The sequence below is a fragment of the Pangasianodon hypophthalmus genome, chromosome 20 (genome assembly GCF_027358585.1).
Source record: "Pangasianodon hypophthalmus isolate fPanHyp1 chromosome 20, fPanHyp1.pri, whole genome shotgun sequence".
Classification (NCBI taxonomy): Eukaryota; Metazoa; Chordata; class Actinopteri; order Siluriformes; family Pangasiidae; genus Pangasianodon; species Pangasianodon hypophthalmus.
In genome coordinates, this window is record NC_069729.1 from 13561422 (window position 1) to 13581282 (window position 19861).

Here is a 19861-nt window from a genome sequence, read left to right on the forward strand (position 1 = left end):
GGATATAGCCCTATCACCTATATACACCGATCAGGCATAGCATTAAAACCACCTGCCTAATATTGTGTAGGTCCCTCTTGTGCTGCCAAAACAGCTCTGATCCGTCAAGGCACGGACTCCACAAGACCTCTGAAGGTGTGCTGTGGTATCTGGCACCAAGATGTTAGCAGGAGATCCTTTAAGTCCTGTAAGTTGCAAGCTAAGTTGCATGGATTGGACTTGTTTGTCCAGCACATCCCACAGAAGTACAATCGGATTGAGATCTGGAGAATTTGGAGGCCAAGTCAACATCTTGAACTCTTTGTCCTCAAACCATTCCTGAACAATTTTTACGGTGTGGCAGGGTGCATTATCCTGCTGAAAGAGGCCACTGCCATTAGGGGATACCGTTGCCATGAAGGGGTGTACTTGGTCTGCAATAATGTTTAGGTAAGTGGTACGTGTCAAAGTAACATCCACATGAATGCCAAGACCCAAGGTTTCCCAGAAGAACATTGCCCAGAGCATCACGCTGCCCCTGTCAGGTTGCCTTCTTCCCATAGTGCATCCTGGTGCCATCTCGTCCTGAGGTGACGCACACGCACCTGGCCGGCCACGTGATATAAAAGAAAACGTGATTCGTCAGACCAGGCCACCTTCTTCCATTGCTCCATGGTCCAGTTCTGATGCTCATTGTAGGCGCTTTTAGTGGTAGACAGAGGTCAGCATGGGCTCTCTGACCGGTCTGTGGCTATGCAGCAAACTGCGATGCACTGTGTGTTCTGACACCTTTCATAGCCAGCATTAACATTTTCACCAATCTAGAGTGCTAGAGTAGCTCTTCTGAGGGATCAGACCAGACGAGATAGCCTTCACTCCCCACGTGCATCAATAAGCCTTGGGTGCCTATGACCCTGTCGCCAGTTCACCGGTTGTCCTTCCTTGGATCATTTTTGGCAGGTACTAACCACTGCATACCAGGAACACCCGACAAGACCTGCTGTTTTGGAGATGCTCTGACCCAGTCGTCTAGCCATCACAATTTGGCCGTTGTCAAAGTCTCTCAGATCCTTACGCTAGCCTATTTTTCCTACATTAACTTCAAGAACTATAGAGAATCTATGTTACCTTTATTACAGTGTAATAACAGTCATTTTACATTGTTTACACTCTTTCTTTGTACCAGGCAGATGGTATTAAACAGATTGGGAATGTTGGACACAGCAAGGTCTTCTTCATATTTCAGGGACACGTTTAAGTTAGACGTCTTCACTGCAGGCAGACCGGTGTTTTTACGTGAGAAATTTCACATTTGTTTGTGGTTAAAATTCGTATACCGGTGTGGAGTGAAAATCAGAGAAAAGCAGAACCTGAATGCTTGAATGAAACGTGTGTAATGTTGTGCTTTAGAAACCTGTCCGTGTGAATCTTAAGCTATTTGAATATCTTGGTTCTCAGCTATCTCGAATTCAAGCCTTGGAATTTAGGTTTAAAAAATCAGGTATTAAATACTTCAGGGTGAAAACAGGTCTTATAAAAACAGTTTCAAATCCAAGCAATTTCAATGAATGACTCGTTGCTTTGCGGTTAAAATTTGTTCAACTTCCTGTGCTGCACTCTATACTGAACTGCGCATGCGCGTTTTCTTTAAAACCAACCCCCCCTCCACGCGCGCTAACCAAAGTTGACGCAGCCGCAGCGGCCTCTATGGGTGACAGTTGGTAACAAATTAGCGTGGTGAATGAATTTCGGGGTATCTCCTCCTCCTCTGGCGTCACGTTCACTCCTCTACAAAAGCTTCATGGAGACACTGGAGCGACCGGGCACGAGCAGCGGCGGTTGTCCTGGGTGTCGGCGAAAGGGCTAAACGGAGGCGAAATGAGGGCTTTCGGTTTGGTTTTGAGGTCCGCGAGCAGCCTGGTTGCCCGGCAACAATCACGGAGGGCGATGTGCGCTTCCGCATCGCCCAGCAGAAAGGTAACGCATTCCTATACGCGTATGTGCTGTAGGCTAACATGGCAATGCTACAGGCTTTAAACTTAGCATTAGCACCTACAATATGACAGGATAAAATCAATAACATCATTTTTAGAGCAGATCCGCAGCTGCTTTGCTGTGTATGGACTGAAGTGTTTTAATATCACAATTAATGTCCTAGATTGTCAGTGGTGTAAACTTATAATCTCATAGGGGACTGATGATGATGATGATGAGGATGTTGATGATGATGAGGATGAAGGAAAAAGGTGCCTCATAATGGCAAACCTAAATGCCTGAACATTAAATTGAAACAACATGCAGGAATGATGTGAAGCTTCTGGTTTTTTTTTTTGTTTTTTTTGTTTTTTTTTAATAAATCACTCCTAATTGTTTTCTTCTGAGGATTGGGGTTATGTTGGGACATTAAGCCTGTATGGGAATAAGCTCATAACAAAAGCTTGTTCAATTAATTTACACGATTCTACACTTTTGTCTTTTGTCACGAGACAGAATATTTGCCTTGATTTGCATGGATAATGCATATATCCTTGGTCATATAGACGTATAGTTAAGTAATTCTCAAATATATATATATATATATAGAACAAGGGATGTCCTGATCCCTTTTCCATATTCAGTCTGATTCATTACCTTTCCTCGTTTCCTCAGAAGAGTAAATCAGAGCTCTGAGTATCAGCTGATCTGATACTGACACCCTCACTGTGACTGAGCCGACTCTCTGCAAGCTTCTGCTATCGAGTTATGCAAAACATCACAGGCGTGGTTGGGGCATCCTTTAAGACAATTTGTGTCCTATGTTCACCTGCATGATCTGTGTAATGTCAGTTAACATCACATGGTATAAAATATATACAGTCCCCTCTGAAAGTATTGGAACGACATGGCAAATTCTTTTGTTATTGTTACACACTGAAGAGATTTGGTTTGAATGAATATGAGATGATAGATCAGAATTTTTGCTTTTATTTCCTGATATATACATCTAGATTTGTTAAATAATTTAGAACATGGTACCTTTTGTTTGAACCTACATATTTTTCAGGAGATCAAAAATATTGGAACGTGATTGACAAGTTAGGTGTTACTTATTGCCCAGGTTTGCCCTGTTAGATTGATTGTTTAAACAATTAATAGCACTGAATGTCTACTCTTGGTTGGAGCCCTGGGTTTTGCCTATGAAGACTGCATTTGTTGCTAAAAAGGTCAAACCAACTTGAAGACCAAAGAGCTGTTTATGGGAGGAAAACAGGCCATTTGAAGTGAGAAAATCAGAGCCATTGCATAAGCATTGGGCATAGGCGATGCAACAATGTGAAATGTTCTGAAAAAGAAAGAAACCACTGGTGTACTAACAACCAGACATCAAACAGGTCAGCCAAGAAAAACAATAGGAGCTGATGACAGAAACATTGTGAGAGCTGTGAAGAAAAACCCATAAACAACAGTTAGTGACATCACTGACAACCTCCAGAGGGCAGGGGTGAAGGTATCACAATCCACCAATTGAAGCGCAGAAATATAGAGGCCATACCAAAGGCCACAAAAGCTCTGGAACCAAGATAAACCTCTACCAAAATGATGGAATGGCCAAAGTGTGGAAAAAGAAAGGATTTGCTCATGATCCAAATCATAAGAGGTCATCGATCAGGCATGGTGGAGGCAGTGTCCTGGCTTGGGCGTGCATGACTGCTTCTGGAACAAGCTCGCTAATCTTTATTGATGATGTAACTCATGATGGTAGCAGCAGAATGAATTCAGGAGTCTACAGAAACATTTTGTCTGCAGCAAGACAATAACCCAAAACACACTGCCAACACAACAAAGGACTTCATCTGGGGGGAAAAATGGAAGGTTTTAGACTGACCAAGTCAATCACCAGACCTGAAGAGGAGACTGAAGGGAGAAGCCCCCAAAACAAACCACTGAAAGAAGCTGCATTAAAATATTCATCACAAAAGAAGAATGGAACAGTTTGCTGGTGTCAGTGGGTCCCCGGATTGATGCAGTTATTACAAGCAAGGGATATGCAACCAAATATTAAGTGTTATTTACCTTAAAACTATCTGTTCCTATAATTTTGCTCTCCTAAAGATTGGCTGTGCTGCCACCACAGGCAGACCAAGTTCTAAGTTGTTTAACATATCTAGATCAGGAAATGTATGCTGAAATTATGATCTGTCATCTCGTATTCATCTTTTGATCTCAAACTCAAATGTCTTCAGTGTATAGCAAAAACAAAAGAATTGGCCTCGCCGTTCCAATACTTTTAGAAGGAAGTGTATATATTTGGAGGTTCCTGCACTACCACTGCAGTAAACCCTTAACTACTCCATTTTTATCTCATCTCAACTCTTTTTTTGAATAAGGCATCATTTTGAATAAAAGCATGAGACAAATTAATAAATCTTATGTGACCATATTTCAGATTTTTGTATAAACGGCCTTCAGTCATAATCTAGTCATGCCTACAAGCTACATTACCTGACCATCACACCCATATGTGGTTCTTCCCCAAACTGTTGCCACAAATTTGGACACACACAGTTGTATAGGATGTCTTTGTATGCTGTAGCATTACAGTTTCTCTTCACTGGCACTAAGAGGCCCAAACCTGTTCCAGTATGATAATGCGCCTGTGCACAAAGCGAGCTCCATGAAGTGAAGACATGGTTTGCCAAGGTTGGTGTGTAAGAACTCTAGTGGCCTGCACAGAGTCCTGACCTCAACCCCATTGAACACCTCACTAAATGTGCACACTGTATGCAAAACATATTTACAAAGAATTGTTTGCTGTTGTTGATATTCAACAACATATTTCCCCAAAACACACAATATAGCCAAAAATATATGGATACATGAACATCACAACCCATATGTGGGTCTTCCCCAAACTGTTGCCACAAAGCTGGAAGCACAGAATTGTCTCGAATGTCTTTTTATGCTGTAGCATTATAAGTTGCCTTCACTGGAACTAAGAGGCACAAACCTGTTCCAGCATGACAATGCTCCTGTGCACAAAGTGAGCTCCATATGGTTTGCCAAGGTTGGTGTAGAAGAGCTCGAATGTCCTGCACAGAGTCCTGACCTCAATCCCACTGAACACCTTTGGGATGAGCTGGAACACAGACTGCACCCCAGACCTCCTCATCTTACATCAGTGCCAGACCTCACTAATGCTCTAGGGGCTGACTGAGCACAAATCCCCAGAGCCAGGCTCCGAAATCTAGTGGAAAGCCTTCTCAGAAGAGTGGAGCATTATAACAGCAAAGGAGGACTAAATCTGGAATGAGATGTTCAACAAGCACATATGGGTGTGATGGTCAGGTGTACAGTTTTTTTTTTTTTTTTAATTTTTATTCATACTTTTGGAAGTGTAGTGTATGTAAGTCTTAAATTTAAGCAAACATTGAGCTACAATTAGGCCTGCATGATTATGAAATTTTGGCTAATGTTTGTCCTACACATAACAATTGAAGATTTAATTTCTTAATTTTTTTATGCCAGTTGTAAACTACACCTAATACTAGTGTAATGGTACACATACTGTAGCTGTTTATGAACAATGAACATATGAATTACATGGTTACAATTAGTTTAAAGATCAGATCAAGCAACTAATATGAATGAATGATGAAACATATGCAGAATCTTTCGACTAATCGTAATCGCCTAAAAAAACATCCAGATCAGCACAAGTAATTGCAGTTAAGCAATAATGTAATAAAACTATGTAACTCAAGTATCCATTTCCAAGATAAGCCCATGAATGTAAGATATATATATTTTATACAATTTGCACACGGAGCCTAGTTAGTGTTGTTACACACTACCTAAAAAATTAAAGGACGCTCCCTACTGTGATACAGATCTATTACATGCTAATAAAGTAGACAGTAACTAGTATTAAGCATATACTTTTAACTTTATTGTCCTGTTGTGCTTTGTTTGTCGTCCCTTCCATGCATCATCACTGAATACATAAAAAACAGGCAGTTCACACAGTTAAACACACACACATTTGTTAACTCAACACACTGTAGTTGTGCACATACATATCAGCCCCTTTGTCCAGGACAAAAAGGAAATTTGTTCCTAGGGAAAAGCACAGATGATCCAGTAATCAACATCTGCTCTTAGAAATGTGCATATAATATCAGACTGGTAGGCAAAGCTATAATAATCAAGTCCATGCTTACACAAATGATTTAAAAAAGTACAGCACATGGTCTTAAATAATGATACCCAGTGATAAATAGAATAGAAAATAGAGAATAGAATAGATCAATAGAATGGCAACTGATACATGGAAAATAAATACATTGGCAAAAATTCATGTTATTCATGAGAAGATTTTTAATTTTAAATTGTAAGTTGTTTAGTTGTAAATATGAGTTTTTTTATTTTGAAATTTTAATATTTTGTTTTTTTGCAGGTGTATAATCTTATGCCTTGAGTATAGCTAGAAGTGTGCTTTATATGTTTGTTTGTTTGTTTGTTTGTTTGTTTTACAATTTACTGTTATACCGAATGACAATTCATTGGCCTGTATTTCTAAACATTTCATTTAAAATATGTTATTAATATCTCAATATCTACTATAAATCAAAGAAATGAACTTATATTTGATTTTCTGCAGTTTTGAACGCAAATCAAATATAGTAAAATAAGCTGAAACTGGATTTCAGTGTTCAGAGCGTTATCTTTCTAACATGACCATATGGAGAGCATTTATCGTTTGTAAATAAGTGAATAAAGTCATGCTTTGGAATCTCTACACTCTTTATCTGTTTAAACAGTATGATCCAGGCTTCGGCTTGCTGTTCGACATCGATGGGGTTTTGGTGCGGGGAAAGACGCCCATCCCGGCGGCCAAAAAAGCTTTTCACAAGCTGGTGGACTCTAACGGCCAGTTCATGGTTCCTGTGGTTTTTGTCACAAATGCTGGGAACTGTCTGCGGCAAAAGAAAGCCGATCAGCTGTCTCACATACTGGAGGTTCCCGTGAGTAAACCACTGAAACACACTACATTACACAGACACGGATAACACAATGTCATTTCAGCACTGGTTTGGACGAATTGGTTTGGAATTACTGACATACTGGCCGGATCATTTCCCCCACCCCCATTTTCTTCTCAATTTGGTCATTTGCCAATTCCCAACTCACCAGGTACCTCTCCATTATCATATGAAAGCTACCAACCAGGGAAGGTGAAGGGAAACGTGACACACTCAGAAGAAAGCACTATCTGCCTGCTTCCTTATACACAAATTCCCATGATTGATTAGTGTTTCTGTGATTGACAGTGGGGCGAGAGTAATGCCATCCCTCCCCACCCAGAGAGCACAGCCAATTTTGCATCCTTGGCTTCTGGCTACAGTTAACTGTAGCATCATTGGGATTTGAACTCGCCATCTCCCAACGATAGGGCAAACACTTTTCTCTCATACCACTCGGACGAGAATTCTTTAGAAGAACTGAAACAGAACTGACCAGTGTCTCTTGCACAGTGCTACAGTGGCTTTTACAGTGGTTTTCTAGCATGGCATAAAGTTCTGGTTAACTGCAGTCAAATGCAAAACTTTGCAGCCAAAATGAAGATGACAAAGAATTACACTTTATGTCAGCAAGATATTTAATGTATTATGTTGCAAAATTCCTTCATTATCACAAGTAAAAAAATATATGTAAGATACTAATAGTGAACATTTTCATTTCTATATTTGAATGTAATGTTATATGAATATACTTTACCTTACGCTTACCTTAGCTGCATCATTTAACATGGTTAATAAATCATGTAGTGTTTACAAATTAACAAAGTTAACACAAGGTTTAACTGATGTTTGTCTGAATGTCTGTTACATACATCTGCATTAGTCAATGTTTATTCTATAAACGTTCATAATATTAACATAATTATAGCATGTTACTAAATATTGATAATCAGTTGAATTCAGCTTTCTGAGTGTAAATAACCTATTTAGTTAATTATATAAAAAAACATTAATATATACAAATGTTAACTAATGTAGTAAACAACGTTTAAGGAAACCTTAATGTAAAGCATTACCGTAAATATTTTCTAATAGCTTCTATGCTTACCTTCATAACAGCATTCAGATCTTTTCAGTTTTAACATTTAGCACCTTCCTGACATTTCTGTTCTAACTTTGCCATATATTTCATATATTTCTGTTCTAACTTGGGAGAGGATCATGGGAAATCATATACATCTTGCTTTTGGTTCTTTTAAAACTATATTTCTGCCCATTTTGCCTTCTGTTTTATTTGTAAATAAACTGTAAAATCGAGGTGGAACATTACTTATGTATATATTAGTGCTGTTGTAAACTTTAGCATTCTCCCACAGATAACCCAAGATCAAGTCATGATGTCTCATAGTCCTCTGAGAATGTTCAGGAAATATCATGACAAGTGTGTGCTGGTATCAGGCCAAGGCCCAGTGCTGGACATTGCCAAAAAGTATCCTTCCATTTTGTTCCATGTATATTGTGTACCCTGTATATATACCCTGTTTATAACTATCACACCGTGGTGCACCTGGATTTTGTATCTGTTCAATCAAATCGACCTCAAAAATGATCAGAAATGGGCAGTAAATCCATCTTTTCACTGCTCTCTGATTTAGCTCAGGACGATGCGTGTATTGATGGTGAAACTGAAACGTACTGCCCAGTTTACTTCTCTGGAAGTTGTGGCTAAACCAGCAGAAATATCAGCCGTTCCCCTGCCACGATGTCAGCATTTCTGGTATAGGGAGAGATTAGTCTCATGATTATTGATAAATGTGTCATTCAGCGTTACTACAAGTCACTGTCCAAAAATCAGTATCTGTCAACTTCTAAGTTGTTATTTAAATGGGTGTGGAACAATTTATACGATCCTAAAAATATGTCTCTAATCTTAGTAAATATGTACTTCTGATGCATTTCTACAAACGGCACAAAATGAGCTTCTGAAAGCCTGGAACATTTACGGGAGCACAGCAGTTTGCAGGACAAAGCACTTGTCTTGTTGTTGTGTGCTGAAAAGGATATTGTATTAAGCATCACCTGATCTTTTGAGAACAATACAGAATCGGACTGTCTCAGCAGTGTTTGGCAAAGCTACTTGTAAAATGTAAAAAAAAAAATACTCTACAGGAACACGTATTCATTCATTCATTCATCTTAAGTAACTGCTTTATCCTGGTCAGGGTCGCAGTGGAGCCAGAGGCAGTCCGTTGAAGGCCATCACACACATTCACAACTAGGTGGAGGCATCCATGTGTCCATCTGAGAGTCTCGTTAGCGTGATATCTCAAGAACGAGGGGTTGGATGTTTGCAGGATTTATATAGAATTATCACTGTAACCAGCAGATGAACTGATTAGATTTTGGAATTGATCCAAACAGGGTCAAGGTCATAGCAAGGTCAAGTGTCCGAAATGTTTTTGTAATATCTTTCTTCCTGTTTGAAGTTTTTATTTCAGGGATACAAATTAGTAAGAAGAAGGACTAGATTTGTTGTCTACTGTTGTATAATGAAGCATTTGTGATGTTGCCTATTGATGGATCCTGATTTTTTTTTTTTCAATAATTACAAGACTAATCATAAATTAATTGCCTATAAATTAATAACCTTCATAGGACATTTGTGTTTTTGTCCACTGCTTGCATAACAAGTACCTTCCTCGGCTGGATAGATTAAAATTTGATGCAAAGCTTATCCATGATGGCAGACAGAATCTAATGAGTACTTATATAACGCTCCACACTTTTGTATGATAATACCAAGGCATTCCTGCTGTGAAGTAGTGAGGGATTCACTTATCTTTGAAATCAGTTTTACTGTACATATGATTAGGACCAGTGTAGCAACACTCACCTTTTTAATGTGTGAATCTCTTCTTTATCTAACAGCCTAGGCAGAGTCCATGATTGCTACACGTTAGGAAATAGCATGTGCATAGATTAGATTAGTTTTGTGCAAGCTGTACAGGGAATGTTCTTATATATGAATTAAGCTCATTGGATCGAAAATGAGTCGAATACACCAGCGCCTTTTTGTGCAATGTCAGTAGATTCCACACCTGAATAATAAATTCGTAAAACTGGATAGTTGTTAGTTAGAAAATGAGGTCATCTTCAACAGAACACAACCCTGACACTCCCATGTTCCAGGATGATAGCTGTACAGTGCATAAGGGCCAAATCTGTGACTTGTTTGACAAGCCTGATGTAACATTGTGTAACTTTGAGCTGTAAATTCACCAGACCTTGATCCCATAGAAAAGCTGCGGGAGTATTTAATATACCAAAATAGACACCATTAAGTCTAGCGGAACTGCACAGTCAAGGCTAAAACTGACACACTCTTAGAATTCTTACCTGACAGGATTGGCACTTTTAAGTATTAGGGAAGAAGTGATGCTTGTGATTAATCTTTGTCTGGGGAGCTTGTATTAGAAAATAGAGTTTAACTGGCACAAAATCGGGTGTAGGGAGAGTTGCTTGGGGTATACCGGGGGCCCCTCATGTTGAACCAGTATGTTACGATCAGGACTGGTGAGCTGGTTATGTAGAGATACACAATTTTTAATGGTATGGAGTGCAGTGTAGTGGAGTGTTATAGGTGCAGTATGTTATATGGAAAATTGAACACTCCAGCTACAACAAGCTAAAAAAAAAAAAGGAAATACATTTTCTCAGAAAAGCAGAAATTTGTCTTTGGGAAAACAGATGTCATGGATCTTTAAAGTTAAGGTAAATAATTAAACCTTAGGGACCGCTGAGTTTTAAAAGAAACTAGATTCTCAGGGGAAATATGCTTACTACTTTAAGGCAGTGAAGCAGGAAATTTGAGTTTATAATTTTGGAGGTGTTGTCTTAATATTTAATCCTACTATATTGTGTTTATTACAAGGTCAGACTGGTGAGTCCTCTGCCATTTGAAAATTTCCCCCTTGAAATGTTCTTACAATTCAGCCACTCCTTATATGCCACATAATGTCACATTTAAGTATCTCACAGTTGTGAGTGGACTTGATTGTTAAACCACAGCCAAGTGCATCCAAGCTGACTTCCGTATTGGTGTTATTGTCACAGTACCACAAACCAGCACCACAAACATTTACACCTCCTAAATATTGTAAGAAATCATTTGTATCAGATTCACACATTTCAGTATTTTCCTTAACATGTGCTCTCAGCTTGGGCTTTACCAATGTGGTCAGTATCGATATGGTAAGAGAATCATTCCCCCTGCTGGACATGGTGGATCATAACCGACGACCAAAAGTGCCGGTGAGTGATTTGTCTTTATTCTGTGTAGTCATCCAAATTGATTGCTTATAAGAAAATTAAACCTAAAATATGTTATAACTACAGTGTTCCATCAGAGTTAGCTTGGAAAAGCCAGTACAAATTTGTACTCATCCCAAATAATCCTTAAATACAGTGATGGGAAATAACTATTCAAACACTTTTGTTTTTGTTATTTAATATACTTCCAGTGCTTATATCCACTTCAAATTTACACACATCGTATCTTTTGAATTTGTACTTAAATATGAGCGAAATGTATGTATTCAGAAGTATAAAAAAGTACTGAAAAAAGAGAAAAAAAGAAACTGTTTATAAAACTAAATTGATTAGGTAAAGAAGGACACACACATAAATATTACATCTATAAAATATAGCACAGAGATGTGCATCTAAAAGAACGATATACTCTGGTCAGATGAAAAATATTAGAACTCTGGCAGTTCTTCAGCTCGTCGTTTTTGAAGAAAGAAGGGTTGTATGTATGATCTCAAGAACATCATATCCACAGCGAGGTATGGAAGTGGGAGGATCATGATATGGTGCTGCTTCTCTGCCAACGGTACTGGGGCATTACACATCGCCGAAGGAAACATGGATGGGGTGATGTTCCGATGTACCGCAGAATTGAATCTCATCAGCCAAGAAACTCAATCTGGGGCGAATGGATGTTTCAAAAAGACAATGACCCCAACCATACAGCCAGAATAACACAAGGAGGCCTTGCATGGCCTAGCCAACCTTTTGACTTGAATCCCATTGAAAATTTGTGGAGGATTTAAAATTGTGAATCCATCAGAGGGACCCTCGGAGTCTTGGGTAATTGAAAATGATTTGGTAAGGAGAATGGGCCAAAATTGAATCACAGTGCTGCAAAAATTGAATTAATTCTTGCCGTAGAGTTCTCAAAGCTTTGCAACAAAGTTCTAATGTTGGTAATTTGTGGTGTCCAAATACTGGAAGTATCAGAATACTTATTTCCCCACACTGTATCTTTCCAATATTATTCATACTCATTATATCAGCTCAGGTTTGAACTCCCAGTCATTTTTAATTCTGCTTCTTTTCCATTCATTCTTTCTTTGCCTATAAGAGTCATTTTCACTTTCTGACCAGTTTCTCATGCATTAGTTGTTGGTTTACACCTGTAATGTTTGGACAAGAAGAGTAGCCAGGGGTTATTGTTATGCTTATTGTTGTCATGTGTACATAACTCTATAGATCCACCTTCCTGCAGAGCTTAATTCTAACCTGAAGCTGATACGTCATATACTGAGAGGAGCATGGTTTGTGTTTCATTGTGTTTAGAGTTTGACCTAAACCCTTCAGGAAGACAGCATGTCAAAATGTATTATGATAGGCCAGTATATTTCATTTTTCATTGTGAAATTCAGAATCTCGCTGATCAGAGTTAGACCAGGAGAGAAATCAAGTCCATTTTTCTTTATTATTATTGCAGTCCGCTCCTATTGTGAACCTCCCTAAAGTTGAAGGTAAGATCCTTTTGTTGTTAAATGGCTTTAAGTGGGATTAAGTGTCATAACTTTGACAACATGGTTATCACATTATAACTTCTCTGCTCCAGCCTGTCTTATAGATTTACAGGCTTGTTTACCATCCCTAACCTCAGCAATCATTAATATTTATTTCATGTTTTCGCACTCCCTATTCTTTGCAACATAGTCCCACCAGTAGCAATGAAGATGGTGATTAAACAATGCAGAATAGAGTAGCATGATTTATGTAAGGAATAAAACATGACGCAATGTACTGTACAGCATTCCCCAAAGTGTTTTATTTCTCATATACCACAGTAATTTTCCGACAATTATTATTTTTTGATTGATTAAAAAACAATGCCTTGTACTCGTTTATAGTTACATTTAATGTTTGGGAACATCCACAAAACAAGTTAGTTCCAGTTATCACTTACGTTATACCAGCTAGAGACAGTTGTTCCCTGACCAGCTGCTCTTGTTTCTTGCTCTTGAAGTTAATAAAAGTTGACGTTCAAAATGTTACAAAGCACTAACACTTGAGACTCCTTCCATAAATGTTAAATAATCGTCTCCTTAAAGAAAGCTTCACCATATTAACAATTATATGTTTTTTTTCTTTGTTAAGAACTCATTTTAAAATCTGCTACTGTTAAGATTATGTGGAGCATCTGCCATGAAAGTGCCTCTAAATGAGTTGTTACCATAGAAATAGTGATGTATTAAAATAAGGACAACAATATAAACCTGGGATTTTCCTTGCAGTCAGTTATAAAAAAATTTTTGATTAATTAATTAATTCAACTGAATTAACAGAACTACATAAAAAGAAAATTTCCAGTATATAATAAATCTTACCTTAGTATTGAAGCTTGTATGAGCCACAGTTATGTAACCGGCTGTAGTCATGATCACCACTGAAAAAAATATAACCTGCAAACAAGCAGAAAGAATTTGATTAGTTAGAACCATAAGATACTATTTATGACTGAGATTTCTGTATAATAATAATGTTTCTCTTCTGCTCACTTGCAGCTGTGATCCTCTTTGGAGAGCCAGTTAGATGGGAGACCAACCTGCAGCTAATTATCGATGTTTTACTGACTGGTGGGAATCTGAGTAATGTGTATGAAAGTTCCCACTCCTCCCACCTGCCTCTCTTAGCATGTAACATGGACCTCATGTGGATGGCAGAAGCCCAGGCTCCAAGGTAACGGTTACATTTATCAGTTCAGGTGTGTAATAGCAGCACAAACCGTATATATATATATATATATATATATATATATATATATATATATATAATACATATACACATACATATAAATAAGAGCTTTGGATAATAACAATGTAAAATAATCTTAGGAATAGCACTTCCTGTTTGGCAAGAAAAAATATTCATGATAATAGATAGAAATGAAAATTGACAAGTCGGTACCTTTGCTGTTTCCTGATTAGCTCTAGGTTTACTAGCATGTTTTTCCACAGTAGATAAAGGCCCTGAAGGCTTCCTGGCATGAAACTAGCAGAAAACATTAGACAGTGTCTTGCATAACCGAAACACGATTGATACTTTTCCAGAACTTTGTCCCAGGCATGTTTTGTTAGCTCCTTGTTCGTCATTGTACTGTTTGTTTAGGTATGTTCTCTAACAAACTCTGGAGCCTTCCAGGAACAGGTGTAACTGAGTGTACTGAGATCACATGACACTTTAATAGCACATACACCGACTCCATTCCACTATATATGTGACGACTGACGGCAACTGGCTGCACCAGAACTAATTTAGGCTCATATCGCCTCAGGGAGTTTTTCCTTGCCACCCTCGCCTCTGGCTTGCTCACTAAGGAAAAATTCATATATTTAAAATATATTTATATCCTGGTTTTATATATTTCTGTAAAGCTGCTTTGTGACAGTGTTCATTGTTAAAAGTGCTATACAAATAAAATTGAATTGTTTCACAGCAGCAAGGGTGAATATTTATACAATCACAACTTTTACATTTTTTTTTATTTGTAATAAAATTTTGCAAATTATGTTGAGATTTTTTTTTTCCTTCTCTTTGATATTAGGGGCTATTTTGTGTAGATATATAACATATAATCCCAGTCAAGTCCATTTCAGTTCCAGGTTGTAACACTACAATATGTCAGTAAGTTCAAGGGAGTGAATACTTATGCAAGGCACCGTATAGCTTTAGTGTTTTGCTGAAAAAGTCATATATCCACAAACAGAAATGTATTACATGAAACACAACCCCTTCCTAAAATTCTGCCTAAAATTTCCTTGGCTTGTGCCACACACCCATGAGATATTTGGAGTGACCGAATTCCTGCTGTTTATTAAGTATTTAAGTATCTTCTTCCTGTTGACAGATTTGGTCACGGCACATTCATGGTGTGCCTGGAGAACATCTACAAGAAGATCACAGGCCAGGAGCTGAAGTACGAGGCCCTGATGGGGAAACCCAGTGAGCTGACTTATCATTACGCTGAGTATCTGATCAGAACACAGGCTGCAGAGAGAGGCTGGAGATCACCAATCACGTCACTCTACGCTGTTGGGTAAGAGGATCTCACAACCTTACCATCTCATGTCGGCTGTAAAATTGATTTGTGAATTGATAGGTTGTGAAACTGATGTGGAAAACACATAATATATCTAACCTTCATCTGAGTGATTATTAGTACAAACAATATCAGTGAAAATGGAGTCCCATGCTCCGGACAGGTGTGTCTGCACAGATAAAATGTTAAAAAGAGTATATTAAAAATAATGGTACAGCCACTAACATCACATTTTTGGTTCAGATTTACAAACAGAAGGCATTTTTAGTAGTTTTATTTGACTTTATTACTCTAGATCAAAATGATTGTCATAATATTCAATTCCCTCTGAAAGTATTGGAACAGCAGGACCATTTCTTTTGATTTTGCTATACACCAAAGAGATTTGGTTTTGAGGTCAAAAGATGAATATGAGATGATAGATCAGAATTTCAGCTTTCATTTCCTGATATTTAAATCCAGATGTGTTAAACAACCTTTTGTTTGAACCCACACATTTTTTCAAGCGATCAAAAATATTGGAACATGTGATTGACAGGTGTTACTTGTTGCCCAGGTGTGCCCTGTTAGAGCGATTGTTTAAACAATTAATAGCTCTGAATGTCTACTCTTGTGCTGCGTCCCAATTCGCCTACTTGTACTATGCACAAAAAGTGTGTACTCTTTTTGTAAAGAAAAAGTATGTACTTTTGAGTGTGTTGCAAAAGAGTATGCAAGTACTGCGACATACTAACACGTCATGGGATGGAAGAGAATGTTGTTGCCTAGTTACCCACAGTTGCATTTCAGCTTCTTCATTCATTACTCCTTATATAATTTATACTATCAAATTTAATTTACCATTCCCTTGATTTATTTTTCCACATTTCATTTATCTTATTGCTGAGAGAAGCAGCACATCGTCAAAGATCTACCAGACGCAGGTCTTTCCCGAGGAGACTGGTGCTGATGTTTATGCCTAATGATATGTGCAACAATAAGAGCAAACCTTCTAAAATGAGAATAATTTTGAATATCTCATTACAATGGCATCTGTCAATGGGTGGGATGTATTAGGCAGCAAGTGAACAGTCAGTTCTCGAAGTTGATGTGTTGGAGGCAGGAAAAATGGGCAGGTGTAAGGATCTGAGCATCTTTGACAAGGGTCAAATTGTGATGGCTAGATGACTGAGTCAGAGCATCTCCAAAACTGCAGGTCTTGTGGGATGTTCCTGGTATGTAGTAGTTAGTACCTACCAATAGTGGTCCAAGAAAGGACAACCGTTTAACTGGCAACAGGGTCATAGGCACCCAAGGCTCACTGCGGAGGCAGTGTGATGCTCTGGGCAATGTTCTGCTGGGAAATCTTGGGTCCTGGCATTTATGTGGATGTTATTTTTTACTTTGGGAATTTGCCATTGGCCACTGCCATTAGAGAATACCATTGCCATGAAGGGGTGTACTTGGTCTGCAACAATGTTTAGGTAGGTGGCACATGTCAAAGTAACATCCCCAGGTAAGCAACGCACGCACACCCGGCTGTCCACATGATGTAAAAGAAAATGTGACCAGGCTGACTTCTTCCATTGCTCCATGGTCCAGTTCTGAAGCTCATGTGCCCATTGTAGGCGTGTTTGGCAGTGAACAGGGGTCAGCATGGGCAATGGACCGATCCGTGACTATGCAGCCCCATACGCAGCAAACTGCGATGCACTGTGTGTTCTGAGACCTTTCTATCATAGCCAGCATTAACAGCATTATTGTGGGCAAAATTAGCTGAAAAAAGTGTTCACGGATCCACACTCCGAAAATCTACCAGAAATAGTACCTTTGGGATACTCATTTCAACATACTACAATTTAGGACACACTAATTCTAATCTCAGATACTATTTAGGATGGATAGTAGGCAAATTGAGACACAGCGTTGATTTGAGCCCAGGGTTTTGCCAATGAAGACTGCATTTATTGTTAAAAGGATAAACCAACATGAAGACCAGAGAGCTATCTATGGGAGAAAAGCAAGGCATTTCAAAGCTGAGAAAAGAACAAGGAAAATCAATCAGAGCAATTGCAATAGCATTGGGCATAGCCAATACAACAAATTGGAATGTCCTGAAAAAGAAAGAAACCTCTGTTGTACTAACAAACAGACATTGAACAAGTCAGCCAAGGAAAACTACAGCATGATATGCTGATAATAATTAAAATGATGGGGTGGTATGATGCAGCCCAACCCTGAAATTTTTTATATTCCAAGAATAGCACGTCCTGATGTTTGGTCGATTAAAAAACAGCACGGTGCACTTTTGAGTCATTTATAGTCACCTTCAATGTTTTGGAATGTCTATGAAACAGGTTAGTTCCTGTTATCACTTACAGTGTAACAGCTACAAACAGAAGTTCCCTCACCAGTCCCTCATTGTTTACTCACTCTTGAAAAATGCAGTTTCTCATGTTGCCAAGCAACTGAAACCTTCTGTCCTGAAGACTTTCCTGTGTCAGAAAAATTCAAGGAACTGCTTTACCCTGACTGTTACAGAGCGCTGACTCTGGAGACTCCTTCCAAAAATGATAAATAAATGTCTCTTTATAGAAAACTTCATCATTTGAACAATTTTTTTTTTTTTTTTTTAATCAGGTTGACCGTGGAATGTCCATCATACAACTCCTGGTGTTGTTACTATAGAAACAATAACGTCTTATAATGAGCAAATTAATGCAAACCTTACATTAGTGTCAGAGCTACTGTTATACAAAATTAATTAATCAGATTTGAGCATTCAACAGCTTTGTGGTATAAATGTGGTATTTTAAAAGTTTCATGTTTATTCTAATTGTTTAGAATATAAAATGATTATTGTTGTTCACATGACCCAAAGAGAACATAACTTTTTTTTTATGTCCTCTGAATACATTAGGGACAACCTCATGACGGACATCTACGGTGCCAATCTCTACAACCGCTACCTCGAGGAACGGCTGGCCAGGAAGAGTGGCAAAGCCATGCAACAAGCTCTGACCGGCACAGGAGCGTCTGTCTCTCAGGACGAGGACACGGACAACGACTGGGAAAGCGAGTTAGCGTCTCCGTCTGCCACGTCCTGCAAGTCCATCCTGGTGTGTACAGGCGTGTATAACCCGCACATGGAGCTGCTCAAAGACACCAACCAGTGCATCAAAGAGACTGTGTTCCATGGACACCGCGACTTCCGCTTCGAGCCTGCATTGATCGAGCCGGGCAGCGTCGTCCAGGATGTCCATGCTGCTGTCGAACTCATTTTCGAAATGGAAAAATTTGCAACGGAGGTTTAGTCACATGAAAACACTGAATACAAGAAGATCAAACTTCTACTCTCTTGCCATTTTTAGGAACTTTATTTCAGTAAATATCTTGTAGTTATAAGGACAGATGATGAATAAGTCCATAAAGCACAATGCTTGAAGACACTGTGGTATTTTAGACATATATACCAGATAAATAGACATGATATTAGGCGTACAAGACTGTAATGTCACTTCAGGACCATCTAATTAGATGATTTTCCTTTGTTTGTGTGTTTTTCAACACAGTTTGCCACATGAATTGGTCATTTTCTCATTTTACAGTATGTTACTGCAAAGTTTTTTCCCCCCAAATTTGCAGTAACTGAGAAAAAACAAGCAGAGGCCAACTTTATAATTTCTGTTATAATGCTTAAAAGAGTAAATGAGCCAAAAATCAAATCAAATAGGTCAGGTGGTTGCATTTATTTTAAAGGTGTTACCTTTATTTTATTTTATTTTATTTTTTTCAAATTTACCAAATATTTTAATCCTGAGAAAATTATTATTATTATTATTATTATTATTATTATTATTATTATTATTATTATTATTGTTATTATTATTATTATTGTTATTATTATTATTATTATTATTATTAAACCAGCAATTGGTCAAGAAATGTCTCTTTTAAATTTACCATTACAATTGACCCATACATCTTTGTTTTTTAATCTTATTATAAGCTGAGATTTATATTGTGTACTGTTTATATTGTGTACTGTTAAGCTCCCTAGGTTTTACTATATTTGTATTTCATTTATTAACTTATTGTTACATTTCTGCACTACTGGAAGGTCAGTTGAGGTTGCAGATCTGTTCTGTGTGTTTGTGGATTGTCCAAGCACATCACTGAATTATTATGGTCTCACTTTTTTTTTTTACAGTGCCTTACACAGCTGAGAGACTTGTGGTATAAACAGTTCTGCTCTCTTGCACATTGTAGTGGCATGAAAACTATTAATTAATCTCATTTTATTGTTTATACATGATGTTGATAATAAAGCTAAACATTCAAATCAAACCTCAAGGCAGTTGACCTCATAGCTAAATAGTAAAGGCACACAGAAAAAGCGCTACCACTGGAACAGAGCTGCATGTACGATGAATTTCTATTCTGTTCAGAACTGTTCAAGGTATTGAGAAAAATGAAATGGTAATAAAATGGTATTTCACTCAAGCATAAA

General features: G+C 38.1%; 1 protein-coding gene and 1 long non-coding RNA gene across 3 annotated transcripts; one reads left to right on the forward strand and one right to left on the reverse strand.

Moving 5' to 3' along the window:
* The first annotated feature begins 1740 nt into the window (after positions 1 to 1740).
* Positions 1741 to 19861, forward strand: zgc:77375 (uncharacterized protein LOC402927 homolog). The gene is made up of 8 exons (XM_026932421.3): positions 1741 to 1956; positions 6777 to 6980; positions 8354 to 8466; positions 11195 to 11288; positions 12766 to 12799; positions 13838 to 14012; positions 15181 to 15369; positions 18272 to 19861. The coding sequence occupies exons 1-8, from the start codon at positions 1858 to 1860 to the stop codon at positions 18663 to 18665; spliced, it is 1302 nt and encodes a 433-aa protein (XP_026788222.3). The 5' UTR covers positions 1741 to 1857; the 3' UTR covers positions 18666 to 19861.
* Positions 6796 to 13967, reverse strand: LOC117599912 (uncharacterized). 2 transcript variants are annotated; one of them, XR_008300578.1, is made up of 4 exons: positions 13832 to 13967; positions 13661 to 13735; positions 9871 to 9926; positions 6796 to 6932 (listed from the first exon to the last, which is right to left on the reverse strand). It is a non-coding gene; the product is annotated as an uncharacterized LOC117599912 (long non-coding RNA). The 2 variants fall into 2 exon arrangements; XR_008300579.1 differs by having other exon boundaries at positions 6869 to 7002.